Source organism: Sorex araneus, chromosome 1 (genome assembly GCF_027595985.1).
Source record: "Sorex araneus isolate mSorAra2 chromosome 1, mSorAra2.pri, whole genome shotgun sequence".
Lineage (NCBI taxonomy): Eukaryota > Metazoa > Chordata > Mammalia > Eulipotyphla > Soricidae > Sorex > Sorex araneus.
The window spans coordinates 121,622,423-121,650,160 of record NC_073302.1 but is presented as its reverse complement, the minus strand read 5'-3'; the positions used below and the strand labels follow the sequence as shown (position 1 = coordinate 121,650,160).

The 27,738-nt window shown below is 43.7% G+C and overlaps 1 protein-coding gene across 2 annotated transcripts; it reads left to right on the top strand.

Moving 5' to 3' along the window:
* The first annotated feature begins 115 nt into the window (after positions 1-115).
* On the top strand, positions 116-26,908 carry SLC45A2 (solute carrier family 45 member 2). 2 transcript variants are annotated; one of them, XM_004605560.2, is made up of 7 exons: positions 116-503; positions 3,331-3,507; positions 13,309-13,634; positions 20,099-20,242; positions 20,952-21,075; positions 22,293-22,507; positions 26,684-26,908. In XM_004605560.2, exons 1-7 carry the CDS (start codon positions 116-118, stop codon positions 26,906-26,908), a joined length of 1,599 nt encoding a protein of 532 aa, XP_004605617.2. The 2 variants fall into 2 exon arrangements, with proteins under 2 accessions (XP_004605617.2, XP_004605616.2); XM_004605559.2 differs by having other exon boundaries at positions 26,681-26,908.
* Positions 26,909-27,738: the final 830 nt, after the last annotated feature.

The following is a 27,738-nucleotide window of genomic DNA, read 5'->3' as shown; positions in this document are numbered from 1 at the left end:
CCGCTCAGTGGGCTGCTGGCCACAGCTGCTGGCCATGCCAGCTCAGACCCCAGGAGCCCAGACCCCAGGACCACGGCGGTGGAGGACTTGCGGGCAGGCTCCTTACCCAGTGGCCATGGGCAGCGACAGCACTGGGCAGCCTGGCGTTCACACCTATAAATCCCTGGCCGAGGATGGTGCCTTTGGCTCCCTGGAGCCTCCCAAGAGGTCCACGGGCAGACTGGTCATGCACAGCCTGGCCATGTTTGGCCGGGAGTTTTGCTATGCCGTGGAGGCGGCCTACGTGACCCCGGTGCTGCTCAGCGTGGGCCTGCCCCGGGGCCTGTACAGCGTGGTGTGGCTCCTCAGCCCCGTCCTGGGATTCCTGCTGCAGCCCGTGGCGGGATCAGCCAGCGACCACTGCAGAGCCAGGTGGGGCCGGCGGAGACCCTACATCCTCACGCTGGGCGTCCTGATGCTCTTGGGAATGGCTTTGTACCTCAACGGGGACGCGGTGGTATCAGGTCAGTGCACTGCACCCGTGGGCACTCAAGGGGACCACTCCTGCTACCCAATTGGTGAAGAGGGTGAATTCCCCGGGGTGGGGGGCGCTTAGTCAGAAGTTGGTGAGCAACTCACCATCTCTTCTTGATTCCATCGAATTTCCACATTTGAACGACCCCAGTTTTTGTGGTTGGAGTCTTTACTTTTTAGAAACATCAGAATGTGTTATTTTGGGGGCTGGAGCGACAGCACAGCGGGTAGGGCGTTTGCCTTGCACGCAGCCAACCTGGGTTTGATTCCCAGCATCCCATATGGTCCCCTGAGCACCGCCAGGAGTAATTCCTGAGTGCCGAGCCAGGAGTAATTCCTGAGTGCCGAGCCAGGAGTGACCCCGGTGCATCGCCAGGTGTGACCCAAAAAAGAAAAAAAAAAAACACCAGAATGTGTTTTTTGTCTATTTTTGTGAGCATTTACAAATAGGATTTAAGTTTTATCTTGTACCAATGACATTTTTACATATTTGTCAGCAATGCTGAGTCTTTTGGGGAGCCCTTTATATTCTATTTAGTACTTTGTCATATTAACAAACTGTTAAATGACTTTAAGGTATTTTCTATAACATTCCTTTGTGTCAAAACAAGAGTTAATTCTGCTCATTGCTTTACATAGTCTATGAGGGGAGTGTGGGAATCGGCCTGTCAGCACAAGGGAACATTTTAGTGGTGCAAATTTTGGGCATAAAACTGCAGTGAGCACTTTTTTTCTAGCCCTTAGTTAGTCATCAATGAGTTGGTGATTAGTGGTAGCACTGTCTGTAACACTGTCATCCCGTTGTTCATCGATTTGCTCGAGCGGAAACCAGTAACATCTCCATTGTGAGGCTTCTTGTTACTGTTTTTGGCATATCGAATAGCTTGCCAGGCTCTGCTGTGCAGGCAGGATACTCTTGGTAGCTTGCCAGGCTCTCTGAGAGGGTCGGAGGAATTGAACCCGGGTAGGCCACGTGCAAGGCAAATGCCCTACCCACTGTGCTATCACTCTAGTCCGGAATTAGTAATAACAATTTAAAAAAAACCCTTTTTTAGCCCTTAATGAGTCATCAATGAATTGATGATTAGTAACCAAAAAAAATAGTTGCATTTGCAAAAGGATATTTTTAAAAATCCTTTTTAAAAAGTTGCATTGAATAATATTACATTCCAAGTGGGCAGAGTGGAAAATGAGTCCAGATAATTATCAGTTATTATTTATATATATATTCAAAATAGGACATGCATACTATAAATGTAGGACATTTCTGGAAGAATTTACAAGAAACCTGTCAAAAATAGTTGCCTCGAACTATTGTAGCAGAGGTGTGGTATGGGGTGGAATGGAGTTCTGGAAGGGACCGGTGGACCTCTCTTTCACTTATTATTTTGGGGAGAGCTTTGGACTATGCTCTGCAGGGCTTACTCCTGGCTCTGCACTCAGGCATCACTCCTGGCAGTCCTTGGGGGAACACATGTCGTTGGGTCTGACAACATGTAAGTCAAGCACCTTAAGCCCTATATTATCTCTCTGGTCACATCATTCACTTATTTTTATTATTTTGCTTTTGGGGTCACACCTGGCCATGCTCAGGGGTTACTCCTAGTTCTGCACTCAGGAATTACTCCTGGCGATGCTCGGGGGACCATATGGGATGCTGGGAATTGAACCCGGGTCGGCTTCGTGCAAGGCAAATACCCTACCCACTGTGCTATTGCTCCAGCCCTTTTCACTTTTTTTATACTGCAATTTTTAAAACATGCACATATTACAGAAGATTTTTGTTTCAAAAAAAGGAAAGTAAGGAAAAATTATTGTGATTAATTGGGTAAATTGTGGTATAGTTATACATTGCTCCTTATTTTGCAGTTAAAACTGCAAAGTTGCTCTCCATTCATTGAACTGGAGGTAGATGAGCACACACAACATGCCCCCATTAATCAGTGCTCCTCAAAATCTGGGCATCAGACACGCAGCAATGAGAGAACTATGAGAGATGCCAATTCCCAAGCCTGCCTCAGATCCGCAGATTCAGATTCCAAAAATATTTTGACAGGACTCCGAGAAAAGGCTCTGGCACCTGAAATTCATTTCAGCTGAAGATTGAGAGCACACGTCAGGGCACAAGACCTTTCTCTGTCAAAGTGCCTAAAGGATGAGCTCGGGGGACCCTCACTGTTCTCATCTCTGGTTTCCTAGCATTACTTTGTCTTTGGAATGGCTCTAATGAGGATGCAGAATTTTTAAAACTGCTTGATTTAAAGAGCTATGACTCACATGCCAGAAAAGTCACCACTTAAAAGTGTACAACCTAATGCTTTCCAGTATATCTAAAAGGCTGTGCAACCAGCATCACTAATTTCATAAATTTTTATCTCTCCCACCCAGAGCAATCTGGTAACCATTAGCAATTACTTTCTCCTTCCCTCCACTTTGTCAGTCCTAGGCACTCGCTCAATCTACTTTCTGTCTCAATAACTCTGCTTCTTCAGGACACTAACTTGCATAATTTTTAAAACCTGCAGAAAAAATGATGTCTTTTTTTATTGAAAGAGCAACACCAAATGGATACAAAGGGAGAGAATTTGATAATAGAAAATTTTGTTGGAAACTAAAATGTGGATCGTTTGAGTCCAAGCTTTAGAAGATGTTAGATGTTTATTTTTATTTGGAGGAAATTTGAGGACGGCACCCATGTGCTCAGGGTAGCATGCTGTGTTTCCTGGGATGGAATCAGAATCACCGGCATGACATCAGAATCACCTTACACCCTGAACCATCTCTCTAGCTAGAGACCGAGATTTCTTTCTCTTTTAGCTTTGATTGCTGATCCCCAGAAGAAGCTGATTGGAGCCATAAGCATCACCATGATAGGTGTGGTTCTCTTTGATTTTGCTGCTGACTTCATTGATGGGCCAATCAAAGCCTACTTGTTTGATGTCTGTTCTCATCACGATAAGGAAAGAGGCCTCCACTACCATGCCCTCTTCACAGGTATGAACTATTCTGGAAGCTGCCTTCGGCTCCTCAGACAGGGCTATGCTTCTGTTGAATGCATGTGGTGTCTCTGCCTGTCGAGGGTTTTCAAATGAATTGGGCCAGTTGATGGAACGCGCCCGTCACGAGGGAGCCGTCTCCTAGTGTCTTTCTCTAAAGTTAGCTTGTGACTGGACTGTGGCAAACTTGCAAAAGGAAGTTTATATAAGAACGTTCAAAAGAATCATTTGGGGAAACATTTTCAGGGAAAAGAAAAGAGGCCTTGTGCGCTTTACTGATTCTGTTACTTTTTATTTTCAATTTGTAATAATGCATTTCTGAGGAGTTTTTAAAATGCAACTTCCTGGAACTCTCTTCCGATTACTCTGATTCAATAGATTCGAGCTGGGGCTAAACATTTGCATTTTTAATCAGCAGTCTAAATTATTCTGTGGCAGGTATCTAAGCACCATGTTTTAAAATAATATTAAAATAAATCAAGAAAAGGAACGCACACACACACATACACATACACACGGGTTAGAGCTTTCTTAGTTATGTAAAGAGTTGGCATTTCCTCAGCCTCATGCTTTGAAAAGTCCCTGCCAGAAAGACAACGGGGGTTCTCTTCATTTCTTGGGCTGTTGCCCTGTCTTTCATTTTGAGCAATGAGGCTAATGTTCAGCCTGCATTTATAGACAGTTAGAACTGTTCTAAGACTACAGGATGATGCTGGTCCTAAATCATTTCTCTTTGTATATTTTTTAATTACCATGAATTACATAGGTATAAAATTATTCATTATTAAGTTTCAGGTATACAATGTTTCAATACCAATCCTTTTACCAGTGTCCACTCCCCTCCACCAATATACCCAGTTTCCCTCCTGTTCCCCAGTCTGTCTCTGAAGAAGGCACTTTTTCCTTCCCTTTTATCCTAGTGTTCACTTCCTTCCCCAGAGAGTCTCTTGCCCGCATGCCTGGCTATCCTCTATGGGGCTCCTCGGAGGGGATGGGCTCCAGTTTCCCTCCCCACCCCGAGCAGACCTCCCAGCAGCCAGAGACCACTGGAACCTAGCTACAGCCATGCTCCAGACCCCTCTCCACACATTCGGACAGGCCTCATGCATGAAGGTACCGGCAGAGGAACCCAGGTGTGTGTAATCCCATCAACGGCCAACATCCAGAGAGAGACTTAAAAGCAAGCTCTCAGAAGCGTGCGGCCGCAAAGTGGCCACGAGATATCTTATAGCCTACTTCTCCCTCTGTGAGAAACTGGCAATCTTCTGAGAGTTTCCTGCCCACATGGGACAACCTTGCAAGCTTCCCATGGTGTATTCATATGCTAAATCAAGTAACAAGCTGGATCTCATTCTCCTGATCCTGAAAGAGCCCCCAGTGCAACATTGTTAGGAGGGCCAAGTCGAGATAGACTTCAAAGATCTCAGGGAAAGGACAAAATGAGAGGTTAGTGAACCTGCCTGAGAAATCAGTGAGTAATGGGATTTCATGGTCGTGATCATGATCGTTCCCTTCCTTAATTATCCATCCACCCCACCTCCAATCCAGTGGCAAACTTCCTACTGAAAAACAGTTTTGTTCTTTCTTTTATTTACCTTTACGACTTTGTTATTCCCTTATGATGTCTCTCTATATCTCACATATGAGAGAGATCATTCTGTGTCTATCCTCCTTCGTCTGGCTAAATTCACCCTCCAGCTTCTGCCTCTTACAGTGATTTATTTTGGTTTAGAGACTAAGCCCAGAAATACTCAGATGCTCCTCCTGACCTGGCCCAGGCCTCCCACATGCCAGGAATGTGTATCTCCTCAGCCCCGCCTCATTTTTAAAGGGGACTTTGAAGTGCTCCATCACTGGTGTATGTGTGACCAGGGTAGATTTGCCGGCCCCATCTCTGTCCTTCGTCTTGTGCATATGGAGTACATATGGAGTTTCTCCTTTCTGTCAAAATGCTTCTAGTGGAGTACGTTTTTGCTACAGTGAACCAGGTCCTGTTCTCCTTAGTTGTAGGCTCTGTCCTGCTTCAGAAGGCCTGAGAGAGACATGAAAAGAACCCCAGGTTCCAATCTTGCTTCCTCTTAACTGCTGAGGCCCTTCTCTAGGTCTGGACTTTGGTTTTCTCAAAGGATTTTGAATTTTTATTCCATGGCTATTTGCTAGTGTCTTGGCAAATGGTCACAGGCCCAGGGCAAAAAGCCATTTCAAAGAACGCAACAACAAACCTTCACATTTATGTGACTTCCTCTCCCCTTCCCAGGCTTGCAAAAGTTTCATTTGTGGTGAGTCAGCCAGGAATTTGACCCTTGTGCTTCTTGGAAACAACGGGTATCTTGTTAAACTCACCCTCTTAACTCTTCTTCTAATTCTTTTCTTAATACTTCAAAGTATGCATAAAAATTAAAACAAAACCCAACCCAACCCTGATTTGAAATAATTAAGAACAAGAACAGTCTTAAACTGAAGTTTAGACATGGGTTCTTTGACCAAACCTTTAAAAAAAAACCCCTGAAAGCCATATTTCTTATTTGAGTCTGCTTAATTATTTTTAATTTTTTTTAATTAAAACAATTTTTTTTGTTTTGGGCCATACCCTGTAATGCCCAGGGTTTACTGTTGACTCTATACTCAGAATCACTGCTTGTTGTGCTTGGGGGACCATATGGGATGTGGGGAAACCCAAATAGGCCATGAGCAAGGTAGTATTGTACTATCTCTCTATGTACTATCTCTCTGGCCCCAACTGCTTAACCTTTTAAAGTAGAGTTAAAGCCTTCTTCCTCCTATGGTTGTATGAGTGGTTTTCTCTCATCTGCTCATCTGATTGGTCCCATTAAATTTTATTCTTGTGGTGACCTTTCACATCCCTTCATCCAGGCAGCTTGGAAAGGATGTGGCCAGAGCAGAAACTGAGGAGACAGGATTTCAATTTTGAAGGTGCCCTGAATGACTTAGGGCAAATTAGAGAATGCTTTTAAACTGCCCTATTTTCCATTCAAGTGTGATTCATATACCTCACAGAAGATCTCAGAGATATGTTTGAGCAAGAGGCAATGGAAGAGATTTTTCTTGGCTCCAACCTTTCCCTTTATACCAATCAGCCTGGTTTTCTTCCTTGCTCTGTTATAATCCTTACTTTATCTGGTCCCGCCTCAGTGATGTGATTTTCATTACCTGGCCGTGTCTTATTTATTTACTTGTTTATTATTTATTATTTTCCTTTGTAATAAGCATATGAAATCTTTGAAGGCAGGAACATTATATTTGCTGTCCATTGTTCCACATGCCATGAGTAATTTCTGGAGTTGTTTAAGAAATATTAGTGGGACAAATATTCTATTCAAGGACTGTAATTTTACTATTGAGGAAGCTGAGTAGCTGAAGGTCATGTGACTGACCCAAAGTCATACTGCTGAGCTGTGGTAGACTAGGGGCAAAACCCAAGCAATCTCTCAGCCAACAAGCCAATCAGTTAACCAGCCAACTGAAGACATTGTTTGTGTTTTTGTCTGGTTCTTCTTAGAACTATTTACCAGGGACTGGAGTGATAGTACAGTGGGTAAGATGTTAGCCTTGCTTGCAGTGAACCTGGGTTTGATTCCTCAGCTTCCCATGTGGACTTCTAAGCACTGCCAAAAGTAACTCCTGACTGCAGAGCCAGGAATAACTTCTGAGCATCATTGGGTGGACCCCCCAAAGAAACAAACAAACAGAAGAAGCTATTTCCCAAAGCAGAGTGTATCTGCAGACAGATTATTAAGATGTCCGGAGAGTGTAACTGTCACTGTCATTGTCATCCCGTTGCTCATTGATTTGTTCGAGCAGGCACCAGTAACGTCTCTCATTGAGAGACTTATTATTACTGTTTTGACATATCCAATACACCACGGGTAGCTTGCCAGGCTCTGCCTTGCAGGCTCGATACTCTCAGTAGCTTGCTGGGCTCTCTGAGAGGGGCAGAGAAATCGAACACGGGTCAGCCATGTGAAAGGCAAACGCCCAACCTGCTGTGCTATCGCTCCAGCCCTCCAGAGGGTGAGAGTGAGGAAATGGGAGAATGGAATGGAGCTAGACCAGCAGCATCACAGAAAGGGGGTCTCTATTCTGGGAACATCTTAGTGCCTTATAGAGCCTAAGAAAGCACCTCTCAGAACTGTCCATCTGGGATATGAAGGAGGGGCATTGGGCCAGACTGGCTCTTTTTCCTTTGACCAAGGATGGTCCTATGGGTGGTCCATCTGAGGGTGATTTCCTTCAGGCAAGATGCCATCCATGACCCCTGAGCAGAATTGACCAAGACTGGCTTAGTACTGGTCCTGTAGCAGCTCTGGGAGCCCCCGCATAGTCTCACAAGGGTTCACCCACATGGTTCAAGACCTTAAGCCCAGATTTCTTCTATCTCCTCTTGGTGCTTCATGTTTCTGGGGCACTCTTAGGAAGAGTTAAGGCATTTTGCTAAATTCTCACGGGTTTACCTGCCCCAATTTGGTGCAAAAATATTATTGACACCAAGAACTGCAGAAAGCCAAGCATGGCTCCCAAATCAGGCCAAATAATAAATATGTGATTTTCACATAATTTCAAATCTATAAGCAAGAACAGAAACAAGAGCCAGATAATTGTCAGGTCAGAAAATGTGACGCTTCCAGAGTCTCATCAGCTATTGGATACCATTAGTCAGTCAAGTGCTGAAGCCAAAAAACTGGCTTTGGGGAAAATGACACAATCATTAAGGTGAGTGCTTTTCTAGAAAACATTATTGTCATAGGCATATTAGCAGACATCAACAGCTATCAGCCACGAGCACAAACTGCAGCCTCTGCATTTTCCTCCTCTAGCCAGCATACTCTCACAGTTTCCTGCATTTATTTGTTCAATAATGGAGAGGAATTTGACTTTACTGTAAATTGCCAAACTTGCAACATAAGTGCTTAGAAATGGATAGCATTGTATGCATCTGTATGTCTAACCTGTTTATGTGGGAATCCCCAAACCTCAAATTTAAATAAATTGCTTCTGACCTGTGCCCTATTGCTGCAGATTGGTGGAAATTCAGACTTAGTTTGGAATGTTCTTTCACCCTCTTCCACAACAATCATATCTAAATTCTGGAGGCTTAAAGGGACAGAGTTTGAGGGGCAGGGAGGGTTTTAGTGCCGTGTGTTCACATGGACACTTTCCAGGATGTCTATTTTCTCACCAACTCCTAGTTGAGTTCTCTCTCATTCTCTCATACCAGCCCTTGAACACCATAGTCTCCTTGGCCATACCCAGACCAGTATATTCTTCCTTCCGCCACAGAAGGGTGTGGGGAAGTCTGTGAGCTGCAAACTCTGTTTGAGTTTCCTTGTTACTCTAATTGATATAGAAATACATTGGGTCCCCGTTACGTAGAGATTCTGTCCTGGCAGATTCAGCCACTCACTCAGATTTATATACAACAGCAAAGTCAGTCCTGGCAGCTCATTTGTGATCATTTGCAGACAAGGGCAGGGCAGAAGGGAGCCGCTCTGCGCTCCCCTTCCCAGCTGAAGCTCATCAAGAGGAAACTCTGCTTTCTTGTTTTGAATCTCATGCTATAAACAAGAATGTTGTGATATATTTGGTGCCAATTTTTTTTTTGTTCTGGCAGATTCACTGTGTAAATGGTCTCAAAAGTAGTGTTGTGAAGTGCTGTCTTGGGTTCATAAGTTCAAGAACAGAGTCATGTGCCTTGTGGAGAGAATATGCGTGTTCAATGAGCTTTGTTCAGACATAAGTAGTAAAGCTGCTGGCCGTAGGTTCAACGGTCATGAATTAACACTCTACATTAAGTCAGACATCTTTACACAGAAGTTTATGGAAAGTAAGATTTTGTGTTGTTACGTTGATGAGGATGTTGTGACTAGAGCTGACAGGAACTTAAGCCTGTCTTCTCTCTGTGAGCTGTTAACATCTCTACTAATTCAGTGTTTAAGGTAACTCTCTAGACTATAATCACTACTAATTATGTGAATCAGTTACAATGTCTTTTTTAAAGGGTATTGTGAGCACTGGATGAATCCATCCATACCTACCACCCAACAGAGTCCCTTATCAACTCTAGATCCACTTCTTCAGGGCCTTGGTCCTCTCCCTCAGGATCTAACCAGGAAATAAGGCATTGGTTCTTCTGCCTTTGGGGTTCTTCCCTCAACCCACTTGAAGGAGGTCCTGCTTCCCACCTTCCACCCTCCAAAGCAATCAGGCCCACACAGCAAGACATGGAGCCTCTAGTGCCTGAGGGATTCACAAAGAAATGTGTGAAGCTCTGTCTAGTCTGGCCTGCTCACGAATCACATTTTCTGTTCCACCTAGCTCTATGGTTTTGGAGTTGAAGGGCTTTTGAAAATCAGAATCATGGAAATGCATTTTTGGGGGGTCATGGAGGAAGAATAAAAACAAGTATTCTATTAGCTATGAAGTTTTGAACTGGTACAATTCCTTAGAAAGATAATGGCAATCTCTGCCAAAGTTGAATATATATAATCTATATCCCGTTGCTCATCGATTTGTTCGAGCGGGCAAGAGTAACGTCTCTCATTGTGAGACTTATTGTTACTGTTTTTGGCATATCCAATACACCACGGGTAGCTTGCCAGGCTCTGCCGTGTGGGCTCGACACTCTCGGTAGCTTGCTGGGCTCTCCGAGAGGGGCGGAGGAATCTAACACGGGTCGGCCATGTGAAAGGTGAACGCCCTACCACTATGCTATCGCTCCAGCCCATAATATATATAATGTGTATATATATAATATATATACTTAGCAACTTCAGTAGTAGGATTTTATGCAATATGTTATATTTTCACTTTTTCAATCGAATTACGTTTATGAAGTTACCATGACTGAGTTTCAGTCATACAACGTTCCAATACCTGTACCTTCGCCAGTGTATATTTCCTGCCACCAATGTCCCCAGTTTCCCCTACATCTACCCACTTCCACCCCCAGCCTGCCTCTCTCTCTCTCTCTCTCTCTCTCTCTCTCTCTCTCTCTCTCTCTCTCTCTCTCTCTCCCCCATTTTTCTTCTAGGCACTGTGGTTTGCAGCACTGTTACTTTATGCAGCACTGTTACTTGAAAGGGTATCATGTATATCACTTAACCTCCTTCCTGCACTCAGTGATGTCCAGAGTGATCAAGAAATGACAAGCTCTCTCTGAAAGTAAGGTAGCATCATGGCTCATTTGAACTGGAAAGGGGGCTGGGTAGAAGTCAAGGTGGAGTGGTGGTGTCAAGCTACACTATAGATAGTGGTGTGTCTATATTTTACATATGTGATCATGCCATCATTTAAGAGAACAGGTGCTTTGTAATTCTAAAGAAAAAACAGTCTTCCCACAACCAGATCATCTGTGTCATTTTTACTAATGTTTCTTTATTCCTTAAGCTCTGAGAAGGCATTTTATATCTGTCTTATTCACTACTGCACCTAGCAGAATTTTTGGTTAGAGTAAGTAATCTATGAATTTCTATTGTAGTGGCAGTCAAGCAATCAATGAATTTCTATTTATTACTAAAGGAATAACTGTAATTGATTTCTAATTTTCACACACCAGACACACCCCCCCACATACGTGTATACATACATAGATATTTATCTAATAGTTGATATTTAAATTTACTCTTTAGTATTTCCTTATTTTCTGTGCATGTTAGGAGTTGTTTGGGGGTTATTTTTTCATAAACTAGAAAAGATCCAACATGACTCTGTCACAGGCCCCAAAGGAATGTGAGGGATCTTTACTCTGAGGTAGCACCTAGCAGTACCTGATGATCTCTTCATTTGAGTGCATGATTCTGGATGAAGAATGGCCAGCAGGGAGGCAATTACAAGCATGTGACGGGTGCAGAGTCTGATTCAGATAGATCCACTTTACATTCCTTTGTCCTGAAACTGCCCCAGTAATGACCTAAAGGGAAAAAATACATATTTCTGTACACTTGGGCTTCTTCCAGAATGAACCGTTATTCAAATAGTATCATTAGCTGTGAAATATAACATCTGTCTGCACAGCTATTTGCTCCCCCTCCTCTGGCCCCGGCTGAGGTTGAATGCAAGCTTGACTCTGGGAAGGGTCAGCTGGATCCCTGGATGGCCTTTCCTTGTAAAGACTTCTTATCTTATGTGTCAGGGGACATCATGGGATAATCCTACTCATGATTTGTCACACACTCTGGGGATTGAATCCAGGAGCCACAGTGAGGTTTGCATTGCTGGTGGAGAGAAAGGAGGCCTAGATCTAAGTGTGAGAATTGGTATTAGCTTTCCTTGCTAATAACCAGGCCTTGTGTAGGAGGAGAACTTTGATGAAAATATCCTTGATTTCTACAGAGGAAGCCAAAAGGAGAGACTTGAGTGAATTCTAACAGCTCTTTGCTGCTCCTCATACCTGAAAGTGGAGAGATGAAGCTGAAACGTTTCCATCCAGTGTTAAGTTGGTGTTTGTTAGAATCATTTCCCCAATGACACACACATTCAAAATCAAGGCATATTTGGTTATGGCATTTAGCTACATCCAACTGTAGCTCTGGGACACCTAAAACCCAAAGTCTTTTCAGCTGCCATTCTCTGAAGAACACTGGATCCTGCCACCGGGAGGAACATCCAAGAACTTACCACCCTTTGCTGAGAAACAAAATGACTTGCCCTTACCAGGTGCACTATTTTAAGACTATAATCCACAAGAATAGGTCACCAATAGCAAGATTTCAAATATTGGACCATTAGGTGGAGAGAGAAAACTTTCATTAGTATCCCTTAAGATATCACATATTTAAGCAGAAACAATAAACACCAGAGGCTGGAGCAATAGCACAGCCCGTGGGGTACCTGCCTTGTTCAAGGCCAACTTGGGTTTCTGGTTATGGTTCCCCCAACTTGGGTTATGGTTCCCCAAACAGCACCAGGAGGAATTCCTGAGTGTAGAGCCATGCGCGCGCGTGCGCGCTGCAGCGCGCGCGCGCACACACACACACACACACACCAGGCTCCAGAAAGATTCCAGGTCAGGGTCCTGTAAAACGATAGTCAACTTTTGAAAAATTCATGTGTGAACTTTTGTTCTTATTTTTCCTTTGGTTATCAATTGGAACAAGTCTCTTTCTCATTTCCTAATGGAACAAAGACAAATTTAACTTTCTTTGCCCTAAGAAGCTTATTACTAGATAAGTGATAATAGAAATGATGATATTGTATTTGAATCAGAAATTGTTTCTTCTTGGGAGCTTTTAAGGTCCTGAATTTTTCATCTTAAACAGTGTAGAGTGGTGTGCTTTGGCCCCCAGTCCATCCATAGACCATGGATGGGTGCCATTATGTAAGTTCGGAGGTTGAAAATCACTGGTCTACCACTTTGTTTGTAACTGCGAGTCCATGGATCAGTATGCAGGACCAGTATGTCAGTCCACGGGTATGAAAATGTTAAGGAATACTGGTGTAGAGAATTGAGTTTCAAAGTCTTCTTTGCACACTGCTCCTGAGGGTGGCAGTATTTACCAAGCACTGAACTGAGTGTCTAGTACTATTTAATTTTCCATTTGCAACCCTACTAGCAGGTTACTATCATATCATGAGCGAGGAAATCCAAATTACAGCACGTGATCCAGCCCATTAGAGCTGGACCTTACATCACTGCTTCCTCTATATTAGCCCTGGCTATACTTCCTCTCCAAGCAAACCAGTCTGCCTCTGCCTCTGCAGACTGAGAGGGGGTAGGCTGGGCCTGTGAGAAAGGGAAGATGGTTCACTTCATATGCTAATACAGCTCTTTCTTCCTTTCCAGGCTTTGGAGGTGCCCTGGGCTACCTTTTGGGTGCCATTGACTGGTCCCATCTGGAGCTGGGAAGAGTGTTTGGCACAGAGTTCCAAGTCATGTTCTTCTTCTCTGCCTTGATGCTCACTCTGTGTTTACTTATTCATCTGTGCAGTATCCCTGAAGCCCCACTTACAGATGTGGCAAAAGACATTCCTGAAGAGCAAGCCACCCAGGATCCTCCACTGTCTTCAGACAGAGTGTTTGAGTATGGGTCCATTGAAAAGGCTAAAAATGGCTATGCAGATTCAGAGCTGGTGATGCAAGGAGGGAAAAATAAAAATCTGGATGACCAGGTAAAGATGCAACTTCTTTTTTCCCTGAAAATGTTCTTGACTTTCTTCTTTACATCATTCTTTGTTTTTTTTTGCTTATTTGATGAGAAGAGTTTTGTGAAGTCTGATTGAATCCTCAACAGCTAGCATTTGGGATTGAGACTTTGTACCCTAATGAAAAGTGCACGTTTCCCTTTTGATTTCCTGTCTCTTACCTTTACAGGATATCAGAACTAGGAAGATAAATCCAGCTGGGAAATGTTAGACAATACAGAAAGCTTGGCTTCATTTGTAGGCCATGAGTAATACTGTCGCTGTTTAGATTTTGATCACCATTCCTCCAAAAGGCAGCAGTATTCTTTAGGTTGGCAATTCAGTTAGGCATCTTGAATTTGTAGTTCATGAGTTGATTATGGTCATAGTATTGATATTGTTTATTTTCAATGAATTACCAGTGAATTAATTAGCTTAAAGTTTTAAAGTCTTCGTGCCCATTTTCCATAATTACCACACCATGATTGATGGAGTTCAGACAGTAGGCAACAAATCATATGTGTGTGTGTGTGTGTGTGTGTGTGTGTGTATGATTTCCACCCCAGTCTAGCTGGGTATATATATATATATATATACATATATGTATATATATACATATATATACATATATGTGTGTGTGTATATATATATATATATATATATTTCAAATAGCCCGGCAAGCTTCCGAGAGTATCCTGCCCTCACGGGCAGAGCCTGACAAGCTATCCATGGCATATTCAATATGCCAAAAACAGTAACGATGGTCTCATTCCCCTGACCCTGAAAGAACCTCCATTTGTTGGGAAAGACGAGTAAAGAGAGGCTACTAAAATCTCAGGGCAGGGAGGAATAGAGAGGAGAGGCTGCTAAAATCTCAGGGCAGGGAGGAATATAGACTGGTGCCTGCTCAAGTAAATCAACGAACAATGGGATGACAGTGATACAGTGACAGTGAAAATTTTAAAGCAAGTTCTACTTAATGCCAGAGAAATTGAACTAGGTAAATATGAACTAGTCAAAGAGAAAAGACTAAAACCATGCTGACCATATGATGGCCAATAGCCCTTACAACTATTAAATTAAAATGAATGGAAATAAATTTAAAACTCAGCCCTTAGTCTTGTGGTGGCATCTCAGATGTGCAAATGTTCCTTTGATCTACAGGGCAGCGCAGATATAGAACATACCCATCGTTGTAGAAAGCTCTTTTGGAAAACTCTGATACACAGCTGTATCTTCTTCAAGTTGAGTTTGAATGCAATACAAAGAGTACAATAGAGTACAAAAGAATTCTTCACTGCAAAGAAGTTGTGGAAGACCTTTGCATTCTTCTAACAGGGGTGGAGGCTTCTTTAATTTTTCACCCAAGGGTCATTTGGATATTTATTATATTGTGCACAGGCCATACAATACAGGTAGATGAGCCACAGGCAGCCAGCAAGTATACTCTCTGATCCATCACATATCAGGGCCAGACCCTGGGCCTTAGACGACCTGCGGTTTAGACATTTCCACCCTGGCCTAGCAGGTTAACCTATGCAGTTCATTTAATGAACATCTCTCAGGATCTTGTAAATGATCTAAAGATTAAGAATATGGATGTTCAAATCCTACTGTCACCACCTCTGGAATGTATGAATTTGTATATTGACATTTCTGTAAAATGAAAAAGTAATTTTACTTACCAATGAGGTCTTATTTCAGGTTATAGAAGATCACTCAGGCAAAGTTAGGTGGAGTATTTTTCACTCACACAGTAGGTTTATCTGCTGTTATAATTAGCCCGTCAGAATTTTGAGTGCTCTAAGAACAAATTGCATAGAGACTTAACCTCTGGTCTAATGGAACTTTCGACTGCCCGCAAGAATCTCATCTCCTATCTCTTACAAGACTGACCTCTCTTGTTGGTTTGGATTGTCTGTTTTTCGGTGTTATTGGAATGATCAATGAAGATAGATCATATTAGCAATACTTTTAAAAGCTCTACATAAACATAAATAGTGGTAAGGTGAGATAACTTTATATACCAAGACCATAAATGTCAACATCACTGGGATACATTCTCTTAACTATTAATGGATTTTTAAAAGCCGCTGGTTCCAGCTGATTTTTGTTATTTGGCTTAGGGAAAAAAAATGTAAGAATAAAAACTAAGTAGCATATCTTAGATCAAAACCAAGAGTCTAATTCTTATTCACTTCCAATTGTGAAATCAGAAAGTTTCCTTTTAAGCCCTGTGATTCTCTACTATGAGCTAGGGCCCTGGTGTTTACTGTTTATTTCAGTCCTTACTCTCCAGAACCAGGCTGTGCAACTAGATAAAGGGGGTTGTTTGCATAACAATAGGCCTGAATTATCACGGTTCAACCAGATTCCTTAAAAGCTACCACTCCCTCCCTGCCTTCATTGATCCCTTTAACACAGAGGCTACAGCGTGCTCTAATAAGATTTCTCTCTCCCCCTATGGTTTGTAGCTTTTGTTTGTTTGTTTATAAATCCATGGACATCCAAACTCCAGTTGACCGAGGTGCATGCACAAACCATGCAATAAAATAACGCCCAGGTACTTGGAACCACTGAAGAGGCCTTACCAAGGATTCTGATGAGTCAGGAAGAGGATACCATCTGAATGTCCATTCTGAGTTAAAAAACCACAGAATCTTCGAATAATTGCAGTAGCTCCAAGTTTTAGAGAAATACTAAGCACAATTTGAAACCTCACATTTTTTGGACATGAAGGGAAATTTAGATTAATGAAAGTTGTAAGAAAATTATATAGGAGGCCAAAGCATAGATGAATATTTGGAATGAGGATAAATACTCACTGACCAGATCTATATTTTAAAATTTTGTTTTGGGAAAGAAGGGAAGCAAAGTGAAGTAAAATCATGTAGTGTTAGGCATGAAAGCCACATTGTTTTATGAGCAAGTGCTTTAACAGTTAACCTTTAACTGCTTCTTCCTGTGATCCAGGAAAAAGTCATAAGTTTGCATTAAGTTTCCATTATGGTCACTACTTTGATAGTGACTGTACACACATAAGAGTATTTTTTTCTTAATTCCAGGGAAATGTCTATATTTGTAATACTGGTTAGGTATAGAGAACAAGTTCAGTCATGGTTAGTAGGTTAAATACTACTATATTGATGAGTGAAAATAATCAATTTATTTGACAAATATACAATGAGTAAATATAATTTCCTGCCACAAAAAAAGTCATAGGTACTATCACATAAGAATTTTAAGAACAGCAAGAAGAATTATAAGAAAAATATGCCATTATAGTTTGTTGTCAATCCTGCCATCTGGTCTCAGAGAATGAGAATAGCAAACAGGAAATAAATGAACACATATGAACTGTCCATGCTTTAGAATTGTCCAAGCTTGAGCCCAAAATGTTCTCATGGGTTGGACATTTATTAAGTACCCAATTGCTCCCCCCACCCAGGTTGACATAGTCTGAGTTGGCAGAGGCATTCATATATAATAGATACATGATAGCTAGTCAGCAGGCACATTTAAAAGAGTAAAGTGGGGACAATTTCCTATTTTGTTTTTGCCCATATTGTTCCTATATCTAAAAGACCCTAAACAATCTTATTCTATGCTTGCCTGGCACAGGAAGGTATTTGTCATTTGTTCTATCTTTTCCTGGTATTTTTTGCTTTCCTGGGTGCATATTTGCAAGCTCTGTGCATTCTAATACCTAAACTATTTCCCTAGGGGCATATCCCACGCTTGGGGGCTTTTGTTAGGGGGAGGGATTCCCACAATAGTTAACCAATATTGAAAGTCTTGGAATACCATCTTATAAATGAATGAACCAAGACTCAATCTCATTATGTCAAGAATCAGAATAAAGAAAGGTTGGGATCAGAACAAAAATATAACAGGTAGGGCATTTGCCTTGCAATGAGCCAACCTGGTTTTATTCTCAGCATTACATATGGCCCCCTGAGCCCACCAGGAGTGATCCCTGAGAGCAGAGCTGGGAGTCATCCCTGAGCACTGCTGGATGTGGCCCCAAAGGAAAAAAAAACTCAAAAGGAAAAAAAGAAAAGTTGACAAAAGAGAGTCATTGCCCCTCCACACTGAAGATCATAGTTTCATAGGTTCATATTTATAGTAAGTGCAACCGTACTGCTTATTATTCCAAGGACTCTTCTCTTATATGACATGATGTGAAAGACTGTTTTATTAAAAAATTATTCTCAAAACAGTTGTATCAAAATTCTGTCAAAAGTTGTTTCTAGTTTAACATAATTTAAGTCTAAACTAAAAAGTTAAAGAGTTGGGGCTATATATATATGTATATATACATGTATATGTGTGTATATATATATTTATATATATATTTATATTCCAAGGAATATAAATATATACCTAACCAGTATTTATAATCTTAAATTATAAATATAATTTATTTATAATACTGGTTAGGTATAGAAAGCAAGATCACGCATGGTCAATAGGTTAAATACTACAATATTGATGAATAAAAATAATCAATTTATATGACAAATAACAATGAATAAATACAATTTCCTGCCACAGAAATGTCTAATTGAACATGGGCTCATTTATATTCGTTGATTAATGGCAGACTCAGAGAAATAAATTGAGAGGAGGCATCTGCCCAAGAGGAGAGAGATGATTGGCTGTATGTAGCAGTTTTCTATTGTTACCCAATATATTACCACAAATGTATCGACCACTTATTATCTCACAGTCCAATAGATCGGAAGTCTGTGTGGGCTCTGCTCAGGCTCTCACATGTTAAAATCAATATGAATGCAGAACTGGATTCTCGTCTGAGAATTAACTGAAGAAGAATTGGCTTCTAAATCTATTCTGGTAGAATCCAGTTTCTGAATTAGAGAATGTGAGTTTCCTACTGCCTGTTGACTAGGAGTCTCTTTGTCCTGGGGGCTATTCTCCATTCATTTCCATTTGTATCCCTCTCCCCACCCCATTCAAAGCTAGAAATCCTCACATTTTGTAACTTTTTATCTTCCCTTATGTACCATGCTAGAAGAAACTCTCATTTCTTAAAAGAGTTTGGACCATTTGGTTAGGGTCACCCATGAAATTTCTCTTTTGATTAACTAAAAATTGATTGATTAATCACCTTTTATAGCTTCAAAAATCTCTTTGCCATGTAGCGTAACATAACCAAAGGGCTAACACCAGGGGTGGAGATCTAAGAGCAAGCCTGGAATTCAACCAGCTGCGCTTTCAGAGTTAAAAATATAAACAGTGGGCCAGGGCTCAAAGGGCCATGCATGTGTTAATGTATGAATTGTGTTAAAAATTGTTAAAAATTGCTTTAAAAATTGTTTTTAAAATTGTGCTAAAAATTGTTAAAAATATAAACAATGGGCCAGGGAGATGGCTCAAAGGGCAATGCATGTGTGAATATATAAATTACGCAAGTATGAATTGTGTTTGTGCATGCATGAGTTGTGTTTGAATTACATAGCAGCATCATACGTGTTATGCATGTGTAAATTGTGTTTTATTCCTGGCATGTCATGTTCATTGGAGCACTGCTAGGAGCTACCCTCTCAGCCAGGAGTAATACCCGGCAGTGCCCCAGTAGCTTGAAAGCAAAAGCAAGCCCCACCGCCCCCAATCTAAGAATTGTAATCATTCATGGGCTGGCTTAGATATGTGAGCTTTATTTATGTGTTGCTATTTTCATTCCAAGATAGGTTATGTTGGGGCTGAGGAAATAGTACAGGAATGCCCTGGTTTTATCCCTGGCATATGGCTGTGGAGGTCTCCCATATCACAGGAGTTGGTGACCCCAGTACCACCGGTCTCTAGTGGTACCTTGCCTTCAGGCCCTAACACTGAGCCATCTGACAGGGTGGCGAATATTTGCTGGGAGTGAGTCACAGTTGCTCTTGGCACCACTTGGGAGTCATCCCCCACCCCAGATCGCAAAAAAAAAAAATCTGAAAGCAAACATTGGTTGTTTGGGTTGTTTTTCACCTTTGACCCAAAGCACACACTGTGTTTTGGTTTTTCCCCTTCTGGTATCACAGTAAACAGTTAAGTATACTCCTATATTGCAAACCATAATGCCCAAAAGGTGACAGAGAGTATGGGGGAAATTGTCTGCCATGGAGGCAGGGGGAAAATTGGAAAGGGGGAGCGTATACTGGGAACATTAGTGGTAGAGAATGTGCACTGGTGGAGGGATGGGTGTTCAATCATTGTATGATTGAAACTCAAACATAATAGTTTTGTAACTGTATCTTGTGGTGATTCGATAAATAAATAAACAAATAAATAAATGAGTAAATAAAGTTAAGTATACATGTATAATTAAAATCATGAGGGTGACCTACTGTGATGGTCAACAGGCAGATCTACATGAGCTGCATGCCCTGGCTTTTAGAGCTGGCTGTCTGGACCAAAGGTGATACCGGCTTCATGTTTGATTCCAGACTCCAAGGACAATGACCATGAAGTCCCTGCTGAGGGCACTGATGAGCATGCCTCCCCACTACCGCTACCTTTGCATCAGCCACCTCATTGGATGGACTGCCTTTCTGTCCAACATGCTCTTCTTCACAGATTTCATGGGCCAGGTAACAAACGTGTCCACACACATGTTCATTGATTTGCATATCAGTCCCATGGTTGACCCTGTGGGGGTTCTTCTGGACTAACCTCTAAAATGGACATTGTGGACTTATTGGAAAGAGCACTGTCAAGTTGTTTATTCACACACTGGTTCCAAAGTCAATATAGTTGTCACAATACTGTCGACAACTGCGGGAGCAGTACTTGATCAAATCCAAGAACTAAGGGGAAAATATCGACGTGAGCTGTAGTGTTTGTGGCAAGTTTCCTATTGGAGGAACATTGTGATTTGGGCTTTGAAAGGTGAATAGGAGTTGGAGAGAGAGAAGGGGGAGAAACATTCTGAGCAGAAATTGGAATGACATGTGTGTAGATGAGTGAAACCCATCTAGACTGTTTGAAAACAGGTGAACAGGTGATAGGATTGCCTAAGTCAGGTGGGTATAACAGGAAGTTGAAGGATAGATGTCACTAACCCAGGGAGATGTTGCTTAGACTTGATGCAATTGGCAAGAAGTCACTGAGTCAAGGTCATTTTGACATGGGAGAAGAAGCTCTGTACCTAGCATGAGTCCCGTGGGCAGAGAGGCTACTTCCCATTGGAGAGAAAGAGACAGAGAGATGCTACTTCCCGTTGGATGGAGAAGCAAAGCCCATAAGAAGGGGTTCCTGCCATACTGCATTTATAGCCCACCCCCCCAATCTCTCTTTCAGATCGTGTACCATGGGGATCCCTACAGTGCACACAATTCCACAGAGTTTTTCATCTACCAAAGAGGGGTCGAGGTGGGGTGCTGGGGTCTGTGCATCAACTCCGTGTCATCATCGCTTTACTCATGTGAGTGTGACCCTCCATGGGATTCTTCTAAAGGGTCAGTTCGAACTCAGACTTTGACATACCAAAGTCCTGGTGACACGAAGGAGGTCAGGAAATCCTACCCCCATATAAAGAACCACACACATATCACATTTGATTATATTCCATCCTGCCAGCAACCCCCCTAAGAAGGGGCTTCTTGGCTATGTCCGTGGAGGAAGGTGAGGTTTTGAGACATTCAGGAATTTGTCTGTGGTGAGTGAAGGAGCCAGCAATGAGAGGTGCTGAGGGCAGTGTGATCCCCTTCCCAGCAAGGGACAAGATGCAAAGTCTGGGACAGTGTCACCCATTTTTTTTTTTTTTTTGCTTTTTGGGTCACACCCGGCAATGCACAGCGGTTACCTCCTGGCTTTGCAGTCAGGAGTTACTCCTGGCAGTGCTCAGGGGACCATATGGGATGCTGGGAATCGAACCTGGGTCGGCCGCGTGCAAGGCAAATGCCCTACCCGCTGTGCTATTGCTCCAGCCCCAGTGTCACCCATTCTTGCACTGTGCCCTTTGCCAGCTTCTCAGCTGTGCAGGCAGCACTCTAGGTCAGGGGTTCGAGGGGTGGGGTGGAGAGAAATGGAATGACTTAGGTCATTCTATAGAATCTGGTGGTTTTCTCTTCCTTCTACCTGAGTTTGAACCCTGGGGTCAATATAAATCAGCAGGGGCTGGAGCAATAGCACAGCTGGTAGGGCGTTTGCCTTGCATGCGGCCGAACCGAGTTCAAATCCCAGCATCCCATATGGTCCCCGAGCATTCCTGAGTGCATGAGCCAGGAGTAACCTCTATGTATTAGGGTTGCCTATGACCTGCTTGGCTGACCCTGGGATTCAGAAAAACCATTTCCCCCCTCTGCCTTGGGGCCACAAGATCCCAGATCCCACAGTCACTGCACTTTGCTACCACTTTTTTTTTTTTTTTGCATCCTATTAGTTGTATGCCAGGTCTTTCCCCCAGGAGAAGAAAATTAACTTAGCCAGGCAATTTGCAGCTCTCCTTTATGCAGAGGATTTCAAACTGTTTCCCAAATGCCAGCTGTTTTCAAGCTCAGATAAGGAGCCTCTTTTGTTCCGGCTGCAGTATCAAAAGGCTCCTAAGAGGAGAGAATCCACACAAGAAAGGATGGTCTGGAATTAGTAAGTGCCACGTGGCCCTGGCAGCTATAATCGCTCCTTTTTCTCTCCCCTCAGACTTCCAGAAAGCTCTGGTCTCCTACGTGGGATTAAAGGGTCTTTACTTCATGGGGTATTTACTGTTTGGCCTGGGGACAGGATTCATCGGGCTGTTCCCCAGAGTCTACCCCACTCTGGCTCTCTGTGCCTCATTTGGAGTGATGTCCAGTACGCTGTACACCGTGCCCTATAACCTCATCGCCGAGTACCACCGGGAGGAGAAGGAGGAACAGGTGTGTTTTGAACTTCTGCCCTGGGTAAGGGGTCAATTCACCGGAAGACTGGGGAGAGTAGAAGGCAAAGATGAAAGTGAAAGATTCTTAGGGCTGGAGCGATAGCACAGCGGGTAGGGCGTTTGCCTTGCATGTGGCTGAAACGGGTTCGATTCCCAGCATCCCATATGGTCCCCCAAGCACCGCCAGCAGTAATTCCTGAGTGCAGAGCCAGGAGTAACCCCTGTGCATCTTAGGGTATGACCCAAAAAGCAAAGAAAAAAAAAAAAAAGAAAGTGAAGGATTCTTAAAAATCCATGCTAAGGGGCTGGAGCGATAGCATAGCGGGTAGGGCGTTTGCCTTGCACACGGCCGACCCGGGTTCTAATCCCAGCATCCCATATGGTCCCCTGAGCACCGCCAGGGGTGATTCCTGAGTGCAGAGCCAGGAGTGACCCCTGTGCATTGCCAGGTGTGACCCAAAAAGAAAAAAAAAATCCATGCTAAAATGCTTAGCCATATGGAACCATAGTCTGGTCAATGACGGGCCCTTTCCAGCCCTTCTTCCTCCTCACTGAAGCCCAGACTGGAGTGGAGAGTCAGAGGGCGGGTCTGTTTATGGTTCAGCTTAGAGAAGGAGACACAGCTCTGTGAGACGCCATCCCACTGCTCTGAGTCAAAAAAAAGGGAACCTGCTAGTCGGGCCCGTGCTCGGCTCCGGCCGGCCGGGTTTTCGGCCCGGGCGCCCATGCCCCTGCAGAGCCGGTGGATGTGGAACAAGCGGGAACCAGAGACAGCTTTAGGAATTGGGGTTCCAGCAAGTGCCTGCACCCATGTATGGAGACTGTGAATTAAGCCTTTGCCCCACGCCGGCTAACGGAGGAAAGAACCTTCCTTCTTGGTCTCTCTCCCCTCCGGGAGAAGGCGTGGTGTCCGACATTTTGTGGGTCCGTTGAGAAGGTACGAACTTGGTGGCGCGGAAAAAAAAAAAAAATGTGTGCTTTGAACTTGAAACAGCCGCAGGATACAGAGCCAGCCCTAGTCGGGCCCGTGCTCGGCTCCGGCCGGCCGGGTTTTCGGCCCGGGCGCCCATGCCCCTGCAGAGCCGGTGGATGTGGAACAAGCGGGAACCAGAGACAGCTTTAGGAATTGGTTTCTGGCAGAATTTTCCCAGGACTTTATACAGAAATCCAAAACCGACTTAACATTTATAATTGTCATCAATGTGAAAGGGTTCCATTTGAACAGGTCAGACTTGGGGGGGAAACTCCAAATAATAACAGTAAGTTTTTGTTGAAATATTGAAGGTTCTTAATGTAACAGCCACCTCTGGACTATGAGCTAAGCAAAAGCCCCACGCTGGCCAACGTGGCGTGGAGTACACCATACTATGAGGCGCAGGAAGGGGGATGAGGGGGAAAAATTAAAAAAAAAAAATGGAAAAGGAAAAAGAGAAAAAAAAAAAAAAAAGGGAACCTGGGGAGGGAGCAATACTAGGGCAGGGAGGGCACTGGCCTTGTGTTTAATTTCCTGCATCTGAGCTCTCCAGGAGTGACCCCTGAGTGCAGACCCAGAAGTAGCCCTGAGCACAGCAGGGTGTGCTCCCCTTCCCTCCCTCCCCCCAAAAATATCCAAACAAAAAATAAAGAGAAAGAGACAAGGAAAAGGGAACCGAGGGCTGGATATGTCGTACAGATATTGGAACACTTTTGCATGGGCAGTTCCGATTCAATTCCCAGCACACCATATGGTGGGTGAGTGAGTGATCCCTGAGCACTCCAGGGTCTCTCTCTCTCTCTCTCTCTCTCTCTCTCTCTCTCTCTCTCTCTCTCACTCACACATACATACCAAGAATAAAAGAAAAAATAAAGAGAACCCAGAACTTCAGACATTTGCCAAAAATGCACCTGCAGCACCCACCCTCCAACTGCTGCCTGGGAGGAGTGGGGGAATCATTTATTGGCCAGGGATGGGGAACTCCTAAGCAACAGTGGCCATGGAAGTCCAGGTTTCAGTAATTCAGCCTGTGTAGGAAGGATGCTGGTCACAGGGTGTCACTCTTACCAGCTCTTCGCTCTCTGCTGTGGAGCTCAGGCTCTAGATGGAACCAGAAGACTACCAGCCAGGGAATTTCTGCTCTAAAATGTTTGTGTTTGGGGCCAGGGTTATAGTACAACAGGTAGAGCACTTGCCTTGCATGCTACTGACCAGCACCCAGGTAGTCCCCCTCAAGTCTGCCAAGAGTGATTCCTGAGCACAGAGTCAGGAGTTAAACCCTGAGCACTGCCATTTATGGCCCCCAAACAAAAATAAAATAAAAAGGTCACCTCTTCTTTTCAGAATTTGGCATATTTACTCAGTGGAAAGAGGCTTATATCCCTTTATATGGAACAGTGATGTAAATTCTGAGGGCACAGTTTAGAGCTTATTCCATCCCAGCATGAAACTGTTAAAGACATGCACACATGTCCATGAGCTGGCCTTCATGCCAGTCTTTTGATCTGGCACACGCAGCAAGGTGTGTGCCATCAATGACCTTTCTATCAAGACCTGCAGCTCACTGCGTTCCTTAACAGTATTATCATGAATGTTTCCATCCATGATGGGGCTTGCCGTTGAAGAGATAGCTATCAGAGAACTGTCTCTGGAGAGATTTAGGTGGTTCTAGGCAAAAGCTCATCAGCTTGGAACTCAGAGCAACCTGAATGCTAATCCTGCCTCCTCCACTTGACAGCAGCATGATGTTGAGGATGCTGCTCATCTATCATATAAACCAGTTTACAGATGTAATCGGTTCATCTGATTCAACAGCCCCAGTGCTTCACAGAGTGTATATTGAGAAGGGACTCCTACCTAGCTCTCTCTGCACTCTCTTCTTGTCTTCCCTAGGCTACTATATCTAACCACTCTGTGTTTTTTCTGTTTGGGGGCTACACCCAATGATGATCAGGGGTTACTTCTGGTTCTTCACTCAGGAATCACTCCTGAGAGTGTTTGGGAGGACCACCTGGGATGTTGGGGATGGAACCTGGGATGAGCACGTACAAGGCAAGCAGTTTGCCTGTAGCACCATCTCTCTGGTCCACTTAATATAACCACTCTACCGAGTATTTCGGGGGATTTTGTTTCTTGGACTTCCCAAGTGGTGCACAGGAGGTTCTGGAGCCTTCCATACAGTTTAATTCAAGAGTCCAGGGATGTGGTGGTTCCCAGGCCCTGTGGTGCTGGGAACTTAGACATGGTGGTAGGGCTCTGGGACTGCAACCAGTTGTACTGGGAGATTCTGTGATGCCAAGGAACGGAACCCAGGATTACTGCATTTAAGACATGCACCTTACCCCTATACTGTCTCTTCAGCCCCCTGGACCAGTTCACTTGTTTTTGGTTTTTATGCAAAACAAAAACTGCATTTTGCAGTGATGCTCAGGACAATGTAGAATAGTAGGAATCAAACCTGGGTCACCTGTGTACAAGGCAAGCACCCTTCCTACTGTACTATTTCTCTAGTCCTGTGTATGAAATTTCTTCTACATTGTAGTCAGTGACTTCTTAAGGAAGATTATTTTTGTATGCTAATCTTTGAACCCATGGGGATATCAGTGGTGGAATTTAAGATTTTGGAGAAGGAAGGGATGACTGTCACAAGCAGCAAGGTGGAATTTCTTGGTGACCTTATGTCAGGGGCTAGCAAACTTGATCCTACTGGCTAAATAAGACCTATGCAGCCTGTGAATTAAGACTTCTAATTTTTTTTCTTTTTTTTCTTTTTGGTTCACACCCGGTGATACACAGGGGTTACTCCTGACTCTGCACTCAGGAATCACTCCTAGCAGTGCTCAGGGGACCATATGGGATCCCAGGAATCGAGCCTGGTTCAGCCACATACAAGGCAAACGCTCTACCCGCTGTGCTATCTCTCCAGCCCCAAGACTTCTAATTTTTTTAATGATTAAAAAAATCAAGAGAAGGATGATATCTTGTGACACGTGAAAATTACCTAAAATTCAAAGAATATTGCTGTCCACAAAGCCATATCAGAACATCAGTTCATTTAGGTACTATCGCTGCTTTGTCACCCAAAAAAGCAGAGTTGACTAACTGCAACCAAGACTCTTTGCAGGAAAAGTTGTTTCACCTCGTCCCTGAAGGGAAGTCGGATACAAAGCAAACACAGTTCCTCTGTTTCCTTTGCAGAAGCGGCAGGCCCAAGGAGCTGACCCGGACACTAACTGTGGCAGAGGGCAGGGTCTGGACTGCGCTGCCCTCACCTGCATGGTGCAGCTGGCCCAGATCCTGGTTGGGGGTGGCCTGGGCTTTCTGGTCAACATGGCCGGGAGCGTCGGCGTCGTGGTGATCACGGCATCTGCGGTGGCGCTGATTGGCTGCTGCTTCGTCGTGTTCTTTGTTAGATATGTGGATTGAATCAATAAAGAGACTTAGTTCCTAAACTCAGACACGGGGAAGCCCGTGTGGCTGGAAGTCCATTTTCTCTTTAGCTCGGCCCTGTTTGGATCGCTGGCTGGGAGCCCTGTGCTGTGTCTTCAGCGATAATCCTCTTACTAAGCTCTAGCTTTCAGCGGGCCTCCTGCACTACAGCCACCGTGTATCAGGATGGATTCACATGTCCTAGGAGGTGTGCATGCTCCCATTCACAGCTGCGGTGACAGTACTCGCCTGTCTCACTGTCTCAGTGCAGGGCCACAAGAAGACACAACTGTTCTCCAGGGAGTAATTCAAGCAATGGTGAAACTTCAGAACTAGGACTGGAGTGGTAGTACAGCAGGTAGGGTGCTTGCCTTGCATGCAGCAGACCCAGATTCAAGCCCTGGCATCCTATATGGTCCCCCGAGCATCGCCAGGAGTAACTTCAGAGTGCAGAGCCAGGAGTAACCCCTAAGCATCACTGGTTTTAGCCCCCTAACCAACAAAACAAAGAAACAAAAACCCAAAATCTTGAGAAGCAAACTACAGCTACATAAGATGCTTGCACTTGGGGCTGGAGCGATAGTACAGCGGGTAGAGTGCTTGCCTTGCACACAGCCGATCTGGGTTCAATTCCTGGCATCCCATATGGTCCCCTGAGCACTGCCAGGGGTAATTCCTAAGTGCAGAGCCAGGAATGATCCCTGTGCATTGCCAGGTGTGACTCAAAAAGCAAAAAATAAAAAATAAAATTAAAATAAATAAAAGTGAAGAGGTAAAAATCATCTCTATGTTTCTCTAAAAAAAAGAAAGAGAGAGATGCTTGCACT